General features: G+C 35.5%; 1 protein-coding gene across 1 annotated transcript in view; it reads right to left on the reverse strand.

The window, feature by feature from the left end:
• The window catches only part of LOC126168751 (sulfotransferase 1C4), a 28,020-nt gene extending 21,316 nt beyond the window's left edge, over positions 1–6,704 (reverse strand). Inside the window, exons 1-5 of the mRNA XM_049920627.1 lie at positions 6,494–6,704; positions 5,854–5,953; positions 5,432–5,630; positions 3,037–3,163; positions 2,679–2,773 (exon numbers count right to left, since the gene is read on the reverse strand). Of these exons, the coding sequence (XP_049776584.1) occupies positions 2,679–2,773; positions 3,037–3,163; positions 5,432–5,630; positions 5,854–5,953; positions 6,494–6,704 (732 nt within the window). The remainder of the gene's footprint in view (positions 1–2,678; positions 2,774–3,036; positions 3,164–5,431; positions 5,631–5,853; positions 5,954–6,493) is intronic.
• Between the last annotated feature and the right edge of the window lie 3,854 nt (positions 6,705–10,558).

Raw genomic sequence — 10,558 nt, forward strand, 5'->3', positions numbered from 1 at the left:
ATAAATAACACTGTAAACAGGTTGAACAACTGTAGAACAGAAGACTTGTATGGATTCAGTAACTTTGTAATAAAGGCTATAATTAAGGAAATTAGAACTCCTCTACTCTACTTGCAAATAAAATTCTTGATGATGGCATTTTCCCTGACTGCCTTAAATTACAGTTACACTCCCCATCTACAAAAAGGGTGAGAAATGCCAGATAACTATAGACTAATATCAATTGTCCCTATACTCGCCAAAATCATAGAGAGCTGCTCACACACACAGATTTACATGTATTTTGAGAGCAATACATTACTTAATGACAGCCAGTTTGGATTTAGAACTAATCAGTCAACCATAAAAGCTATTGAAAGCCTGCTAACTGAAATCCACAATGCTTTTGAAAGGAAACTGACCACCTGTGCAACAATCATAGACTAAAGCAAAGTATTTGATTCAGTATCACATGAGATACTTGTTAAAAAAAATTAGAATATTGTGGTATTGCAGACAAACCACTTAATTTTGATTAAGCCATACTTAAATAACAGGCAACAGTCAGTGTGTGTGAACAGTGAAAGGTCAGATCTAATGAAAATTAAGAGAGGAATCCACAGGGCTCCGTTCTTGGACCCTTCCTCTTTATTATCTATGTTAATAACTTCCCAAACTATATAGCTTGCAAATATGTTTTATATGCTGATGATATGACCATGATCTCCACAGGTGGGGGTATGCAAGAGGTGGTAAACAAAAATTATGAACTTTTCGAAAAATGTAGGGTGTGGTGTATTGCTAATGAGTTAATTATAAACAACACAAAAACAGAGGAAATTTATTTTAATCTGAAGGTATGGAAAGCAGAGAATCACAGTGTCAAACTACTGGGACTAAAAATAGACCAAAGGCTCTCATGGGATGAGCATATAAGCTATCTGACAGGCAAACTTGCACGCATAATATTCCTGCTGTATAAACTAAGATATTCTGTCAGTAAAAGTTTATTGATGCTTTGCTACTATGCATTCTTTCAGTCACAGCTACAATATGGGATTCTGTTATGGGGTAATTCACCAGGCACAAACTGTATTCAAATGGCAAAAAAAAGCAATTAGATGTTTACAAGGATTAGGTCCAAGAGAAAGCTGTAAGGAGTACTTCAGTATATTAAACATAATGACACTCCCAAGTCTCTATATGTATAACTGCTTAATACATGTAAAAGAAAATGTACAACAATTTACACAGAGAATGAATTCACATTTGCACAGCACTCAAAACAGCTGCATGCTTCGTATACTGTATTCTAGGCTGTTACTGACACACAACAGTCACAAACACCTAAGTGTAAAGTTATATAATAAACTGCCACAATCCGTCAAAACCCTCACCCACTTTAAATTTAAGGAGGTATTAGACACATGGCTCAAAAATAAAGCATATTACTCAACTGAAGAATATCTTGGAAGTAATTTGAAAGGAATGTATAAACAATGAAATAATGTAACTATCATTAACTAAATGTGTAAAACCATATAATTAATTCTTGAACGTAAACTGTATAATGATTATTGCTGAAATTGTCTGATTAGTAAGAAGTTTATGTATTTATATGTATTTATGTATATGTAAAAATGATGATGTGAGTAAAATGTGCAAATTGCTAACTGCTAAAAAGATGTATGTATATGTATGCATAATGTATAATGTAAAAATTAGTAACAACTGTACTTATATGAAATATGTAAAATGTATTTTGACTAAGCCAATTGCATGGTAAACATGCTGAATGGCTAATAAATAAATATATGAAACAACATAAAGAAAAACTGTTAATGACTTTTAAGGAAAGTGAACATCAAATTAAGAATGTAATTAGTGAATTGGTAACTGGTGATATGAAACCCAGTCAGTTGCTACAGAAAATGGAAGTTTATGGAGGAACAAAAGTTTCAGACAAAATTTTGAAGACTCTCTGGCTAGACAAAACTTTCTGGTAGTGTCCAAAATATTCTAATAATTTCCAAAGAAAATATGTACCAGCACTGTTACCTACTGTAAACAATGTTAATACAGCTCATTTTTGCAGAACAAAAAGATTAAGTACTTTGGCTGCAATGTCCCACAAGATAACTCCATCAGACAACAGGGAATTGCAAAAAAGGCATCACTTTCATTGTAGGGTCAACATAATTGGAAATAATTCATCCATACATGAAAGGTTTCATTAATGCCATAACATTCCAGTTTCCCAAGTAAGATTTTATACTAAATACAGTCAAATATTTGATCCAGGATGCTTCAACAGGATACATAACATTTTGTGAGAGTCGGTAAAGAAATTTAAGTTAGTGTGGGTATTGTTCTTATACCCATCACACTCAGTGCTTCATCTTCAGCAGAGGACACAAGCTTGTACTAAAATTATGAGTAGTGTCCATTCCTCATGTTCTGTTTAATGTGGAAGATAAATTGGCTGTAAAGCACATTGTAGTGTCATTGGCTTAACATTTTGTGCTTCTCCTTTGAGGTGAGTTGTTTCACTTTGTTTTGTGCTACATATTTTACATTAGATTTTACTGCATATTAATCTTCATGAAGCAATTTAACTAACACAAAACACTATAAAATTGTTATTTTGAATACATTTATTTGCATTTCAGTAGAATAAATTTCAAAAATTTTATTTTTACCTTATTCATTTCCTCATAAAACAAAAACAGCAAATTCGGGTGTTCCCTTCTCTTCCATCCTTCAGTGACATGTGTCCAATAAGGTGTCCATGGATCTAGAAAAGTTCACATCCTCTTTAGAAATTCAGAATTACATTTTATTATCTACTGTGCAAACAAATTAGTTTTGTTGACAATTGATATTTTCAAATAAAATGGCAGTTTCATTGAGAAAGAAATCCTCTTACTGAGCTTGTTCATTTATTTCATATTTGTTTCGACAAATAATTCTTAGTTTTTGCAGAGGGATCATTAAGTTCATACCTTTCACTAGAAGTGGTGTGAATATTTGAACAAGGACTCATGCAGATATACTTACGGAGATTTTTTTCAAAGTAGTCCCAGTACTTTTTAAAATCCCCTCGATATCCTTGTGTACGGAAGAGTCTGTTTAGATGGTAAAAGGATACAGCAACATCTTTTGGATTTCTTGCAACATAGATCACCTGAAAAAGTGGTCAAGTATTTTTACTTAGTTAAAACGTCATAATTATGTGCTTAATATAATTCCCTCTATCAAACAAAATGTTCAGAGCAACTTCATACACTCCATCATATTTTATCAAGGAATAAGGAGGATATCCTAATTTTTTCCAATTCCAAAAGCTAAGAGACTGCAGTGCAGTTCAGAATAGTGTATAGACTGGAAATTTTAAAGTTATGATTTAATGATGATTAGAATTAAAGATCATGAAAATATAATGTATTTTCCACTCTACAGTGGTGTGTATATTATTATGAAACTTTCCGAAATCCTTGCCTTTTATAGAGAATTCTCTTGCTGGCTGAGTTACCGAGCATTTCTCCCATGACTACCTCATAGCTTCAGTCTGCTAGTTTATCTCCCATAATTTCCAACAAAATATATCACATTGGAAGTTTCCCTAACACTTAATGTTTGATACAACAAGTTTATAGCACACAAAAAGAAATTATTTCATGAATTTTCTTTATGCAACTGTAGTTGAGCATATTTTCATCTGGCACTGTCAGAGGGCAATAAAGGTAATGATTTAATGTGTTGTTCTGTGGACAGATAAGGAACAATGTGCTGAGTATGGAACTGTTGAGTCCATTACAAATGTATTTGGCTTGCTGAAAAAGTGGTCTGTTGTTTCTAACATTGTTTCAGATAAATAAACATTGTAAAAATGCCAGCATGGCATTGAAAACATGACATGTGTAGCAAGGTTGCATTGTGGTCAATAAATGACAGCTTCACAAGAATTGGTCAATGACAATAGGATGGTAAACATGCTCAGCATGTTGGTTCCAGATGACAACAGCATGCAAATTCTTGCCTGGACCACCTGATCAGATGAACTGCATTGCTCGTTACAAGAATTGTCAGACATGTAAAAGTTATGTTCAGTGATGATCAAATAAGGTAATAATCAAATAAAATGAGGGGTATGTGAAAGGTTATCAAACTAGCAAGTTGTGGTGTACCGCATAAAAAAGAATATATCTTTATTATTTGTTGGAGACAATGTGACAGACTCAGAACTGGCTCTCAAAAAATTCAATGAATACTTCACACCACCAGCTGAAACCATCATTCAGGTACACTCTTAAGAACCACCCACATATTTTTACAGAAGGTCAATGGCTACAGATGACTGTATGAATATGTATATCAGACAAACCCAGATGGAACTATGAGTGAAATAAAAGCATTAAATAATGAAACCTCAAGTAGCATTCATTAAGCAGCAGACTCACCTTAAAAGCATGTACTTAGCACATAGTAATAACATTGTCAAAGACTTTCCTTTTTTGTTTATATTGTATGTTACGTTATAATATTTTTCTAGTGGTATCACGAAGATGCACTCCTCCAGTAGAAAAATTCTCATGCACACACCTCTCATGCTCACCAACATTTATTCCAAAATGAATGAAAACTGTCCTTCAATTAGATTCAGTATGCTGTTCCTCTCTAAAAGTACTGGAGAGTTTATGAAATGCCATTGTGCTCACAGACTCAATGAATGTGTACTCCTGTCATCCACTTCCTTGTGGTAGAGAGGAGGAAACATTTGAATATACAGACTGTTATCCTTAGGTAGCTAATAGATGCAAGGACTGAATGAGTCCTGGAAGAAGGAGTCCTTCTGTAACAGGTGCCAATGGCCTCTCAGGAGGGTTGATGAGAGGGTCTCTTGTCCCTTAAGTAAGAAATTACCTCTAAAGGTGGATAAAACTATAGTTGGTCAATGGCATAAAACGAAGAAGGCAAGGGGAAACCACTCCATTAAAGATCCATATGTATATCCTTAGTATTATCATCATAGTTATGACTGAGTTTGAAGCAAAATGTTCCAGATATAGTCCTTCATTTGGATCTCTGGAGAGAACAGTCTGATCTATACAGTAAGATATGCATGAGGAATGCACAGTCAATGACACAGTGGGAAAAGACACACTGCCATCCAAGTAATGAAAAGGATGAAGATCAAGATAATAGGCATAAGTGAGAGAAAGACTGCAAAGATTTTGGGCTACAAAGACGACCTCCATTAATGGGTAATTGTCACCTAGTGTGGTCTTTAACGGCTGTTATCTAATTAAAAAAATGTACAAATGCTGGCAAAAACTAATGTAACCAAAATAACAACAGTGCTTAGTACTTATCAGAAGAAATTTGTGGATTTTTATCTAGCAGACATTTCAGTAGACAATTCACAAGTTTATTCCTATATACATGTGTTTACCTTGCATCCTTCTTCTAAAAGATTTTGTGGCAAGAGACTAAATGGAAAATGTGTTTTGATGAAGCGAGGTGATGGCATTTCACTAAGGACTTCATATCCCGGCTTACTGAGTTTTTCTATTAGGGCCTGTTTTTCTGGATTACCTTCAGACTGATTAAGAAGCTCCTTCTTTACTTCATCATGCACAAATACGCTAAATCTGCAGAAAAAAAAATCAGTTTTTAGTGTGTCATTGTGAAGTTACCAGAAGACTTTCTATGGTGTTTACAATTCTGTTCTACTTACATTGCATGTATATATTAAATAAGTGAAAGTGATAATAGTTAAGTCACCTTAAATAATTACTGGAGATAAATATTGTAAATAGACTGTGGTGTAAAATATTTTTAGTGTACTGAACTTATTGTTAGTAACTCACTCACTCAAGGAAAGGAAATCTGTCGACCAGAGGAATTTTGGTAGCTGTATCATAGTCAAGATCATTTGCTATCAACCAGACTAATTCTTGTGTCCATGTTGTTCCTGGAGATAGAAAATGTTGCTTTTCTTCACACCATAAATAATATAAAAATCATGTATGTATAACTTATTTTGTTAGTCCACTTTATATATATAAAGTGGACTAACAAAATAAGTTATTTTTTACCACTTTGGAGGAAAAAAAGAAAACGTGTAATAATTTTTTCTAAATTGGTTCAATATGGCCTCTAATAAAATGTTCCAAATAGCAGCAAGCAGGTGGAAATTTGACATTTGTGATAACCAAAAAATATATGATATTCTCAAAAGAATGTATATGATGTCTAATTGACAAATGGTATATACTCAGTCTGAAATAAGCTTTTGAAAGATGACTCAAGCACTGCTGTTGTTCTGGACTATGTGAGAAAAACTTAGTTTCATTTATTAATTTAAGCTAGTCATCCACATTGCACAATGTAAGCCTGCTTTGAACATATTTTTTAAAAATCACACTCAAAACTTGTATATCAATAGCAAGTACTGTGGTGCTATTCAGAAATGAGGCATTTAAGCAGTAAATGCTCATCTAAAATATCTTACCTGATCTAGGAAATGTTACCACCCAAGTGTCATCTTTCCGTACACTGAAATTGTAGAAATTAACTCCTTCAGATGCATACTTGCTTGGGAAAAACCACTGGTCATCACCTACTTGCACAAAACCAGTTCTTTCCCCAGTAAAATCTTCCAATAATTGTTTGTTTATGTCCGGGCTCACATAGTTAATAGACAATGGAAACACTGTAGACATTTCGGGGAATTAAGACCTTAAACCTTAAGAGAGATAAACAACTGCAGTACAGTCTAGCCGGCTTTCCATCACATCGATGACTGAGTGTTCTTTGTAACTGAGCTGTTCTTATATACTGTGCCTGTAGAAAGCAGAGAAGCTGCTGAGATGTGCAGCATTGTTGGTGAAAGTGGGGAAGGAGCTTGACCTGCTTAAGAACAAAGGTTATATTTCTCTCTCTCTCATCCTCCTATTTCCTCCCTATTGTTATCTCTTGGTGTTTGCTAGCATCATATTATGTCACAACAAATGTACACATTAAATGTAAAATAGTTTTACGGAGAGAAAAATATATAAACCTTATTGTCATTTGTTCCCTTCAGAAATCGCTCTACATGTTGTCACTGAAAATAGAAGTAGAACAGAATTACCAGTTCACCAAATAAAAATGGAATAATGCCTTCAAAATAAAAAAATATATGTATTTGCTGAGTATTCAGTGTTTCTTACCACAGGCAATTGTAAAGCACTATAAATTATGTAAGAATGTGCTAAAATGCTGCATCAAATGAATAAATTACCTATGAGGCTACAGTAAACAATGATATGACAAAGCTTTAAAAATATTTCTATGTAGCTATTCATCTTTTATTTCTTTATACTGCGCAGAAAAATTCCTGGGTGGCATAGATGGACATAAGCACAATGAGGAAGAATTTTGCTGTTTTCTATAGAAACATACCGCACTCTGTAATAACAACACTTTTGTTTAATACACAGGAAGTTTTTCATAATGAAAAGACAGCACAATAAAAAGTAATTAGTTGAAGTTCATTTCATTTAAAACATGCATGTACTTATTTATTTGCTGTCCCTGGATCAGTCCAACAAACGTCACTGTCCGTTCCATTCCTGTCATTTTAAATACTTTAAAAAGGACTTTTAGATTAATTGTTTATGAAAGATGGTGCTTCAGAGTAGATATAGGCAACTGAGGCAAAGGATGGCCATGTTAGAAGCTTTAGTTGATTCAGAGGCATGATTATAAATAAATATTATTTAGTACTTTTCATGAAAATATAAAAAGCCTGCAAAATCATTAGTCACTAAAAAGCAATCGCTCTCTCTTTTTTTGTCCCATGTTCTCAAAATATGCTGCCTGACAAAATGTGAAGCACCAAAGAAGGGAGGTGGAAATGAAATAAAACTTTTAAGGTTGAGAGGATGTGGAATATTATTTCAGAGACTATAAAATTGAGTCAAATTTACAAATAACTTGGCAGAATGAGCCCACTTATCAGTACAACATTGCATTAAACAAGAATATACTAAATTCAGAGTGGGAAATTATTCATATTGGTTCCCACCTGGTTTGGTAGTCTGCTTATTCATGTTCTTGGTTTAAATACATACCAAAAACATGAGGGGGGCCTCTTCAAAAACTGTAGTGTTTGCTAATGATACAACCCCAAAACCACAACTACCAGATGCTGTCAGGAAAACAGCTGAACATGCTTACAACTGGTACACAGCAAACAGCTTAACTCTTAACCTTAAAAAAAATCATATTATGCAATTCCAGGAAAGTAAAAATGACTTAAAAATAGCAGCAGTAGTAGAGATCACAACTCCAAATGAAACTCCGTGTGTGTGTGTATGTGTGTGTGTGTGTGTGTGTGTGTGTGTGTGTGTGTGTGTGTGTGGAATTCAGATGAAGGTGGAAAAAAAACTGTGGTGGGAACAACATACGCCTCAGTTAAGCAATAAGCTCACTTCTGCACTTATAAATCTCTCATTTTGTTGACCAGTTGATGGCATTGGTAGCACACTTTGCAGTATATCACTCAATACTCTCATAGGGCAGTGCAGCAGTGTCAAAGTTCTATGTAAATTTGATCGATTTTATAGTCTCTGACATAACACACAGAAGCATGGATGAAAAATATTGTGTAAAGTTGATAACATATTGTTGAAGGCTCTGCAGAGACTTTGGGAGTCTTACAGCTCCATGCTGATGAGGCATAACAAGAGAAGTAAAACAAATTCAGTATAGATTTTCCATCTTTATTTAGGGTTCAGAATGGAGTTGGTGTTCTGGTGTAGAAGTCTTTAACAGGTTGATAGAAGAGATCAGGCAGAAACTGGGCAATACCAAGATATTCAAAAACAATGTAAAGAGTATTATTAAACACTTGTCTTAACATTGTGTGGATATTTGCACTCAGGGATGTTACGTCTAAAAATAATTCCTATAATTATTATGGAACGCAATGTGTGAATAAATGAAAATGTATGAATGTGATAATTTTGAGCTTTGAGTATTGGGTGCATCTTATCAGAATATCACTTGAAAGAGAGTAGTTTTGCATTGAAGGTTGCAATATACTCTTTCCTTATTGTGGTACTTATACAAGAAAAGGAGAAATGACCCTACACATAAGCAGAATGACAACAATCTAGACTTATATGAATATTGTGCAGCTCATAAGCAGGTGGAACTGAAACAAATGTTTGTATATGCCACAACAAAAACTACAGATGCTACCTTGAGTGAATATTATGCATTTGATAATGAGCTATCTGAGTAACTTTTGTTTGGTCCTAAAGTTTGTCATAATTGAAAAAGAAGGAAAATCTGTACAGGAAATGAGAAGTCCTTGCTATGAATCAATATTTAAATAAAATATAATGAAAAGCAGTGTGTATATATTACACATGCCTGTCAATTTCCATGTTGATTATGAGTTTCTGGTGAAGTTTACATAGTACCAATGCAAAAATGCTAGTTGAACCCTGTTTTGTACGATAAAACCCTGAGACAGCTTGTAATAAGTTAGAAACAAATCCCTATATCAATAGCAATCATTGACTTAAATACTGTTCCAAGACATCATAATGTACACTGTAGCCTAACATGAGATTCGCAAAAAGTAACCACTCTAAAAGTTAATCGTATGACAAAACTCAATTCTAGCTCCAAAGCAGTTGTGTTTTAACTCCACACCTGCCTCAGAGAGTCATAATTTCCTAATAAACTTTCTTTTCAGGTCACAGAGCAATCATTCTACACTCCTGGAAATTGAAATAAGAACACCGTGAATTCATTGTCCCAGGAAGGGGAAACTTTATTGACACATTCCTGGGGTCAGATACATCACATGATCACACTGACAGAACCACAGGCACATAGACACAGGCAACAGAGCATGCACAATGTCGTCACTAGTACAGTGTATATCCACCTTTTGCAGCAATGCAGGCTGCTATTCTCCCATGGAGACGATTGTAGAGATGCTGGATGTAGTCCTGTGGAACGGCTTGCCATGCCATTTCCACCTGGCACCTCAGTTGGACCAGCGTTCGTGCTGGACGTGCAGACCGCGTGAGACGACGCTTCATCCAGTCCCAAACATGCTCAATGGGGGACAGATCCGGAGATCTTGCTGGCCAGGGTAGTTGACTTACACCTTCTAGAGCACGTTGGGTGGCACGGGATGCATGCGGACGTGCATTGTCCTGTTGGAACACCAAGTTCCCTTGCCGGTCTAGGAATGGTAGAACGATGGGTTCGATGACGGTTTGGATGTACCGTGCACTATTCAGTGTCCCCTCGACGATCACCAGTGGTGTACGGCCAGTGTAGGAGATCGCTCCCCACACCATGATGCCGGGTGTTGGCCCTGTGTGCCTCGGTCGTATGCAGTCCTGATTGTGGCGCTCACCTGCACGGCACCAAACACGCATACGACCATCATTGGCACCAAGGCAGAAGCGACTCTCATCGCTGAAGACGACACGTCTCCATTCGTCCCTCCATTCACGCCTGTCGCGACACCACTGGAGGCGGGCTGCACGATGTTGGGGTGTAAGCGGAA

The sequence above is a fragment of the Schistocerca cancellata genome, chromosome 1, assembly GCF_023864275.1.
Source record: "Schistocerca cancellata isolate TAMUIC-IGC-003103 chromosome 1, iqSchCanc2.1, whole genome shotgun sequence".
Taxonomy (NCBI): Eukaryota; Metazoa; Arthropoda; class Insecta; order Orthoptera; family Acrididae; genus Schistocerca; species Schistocerca cancellata.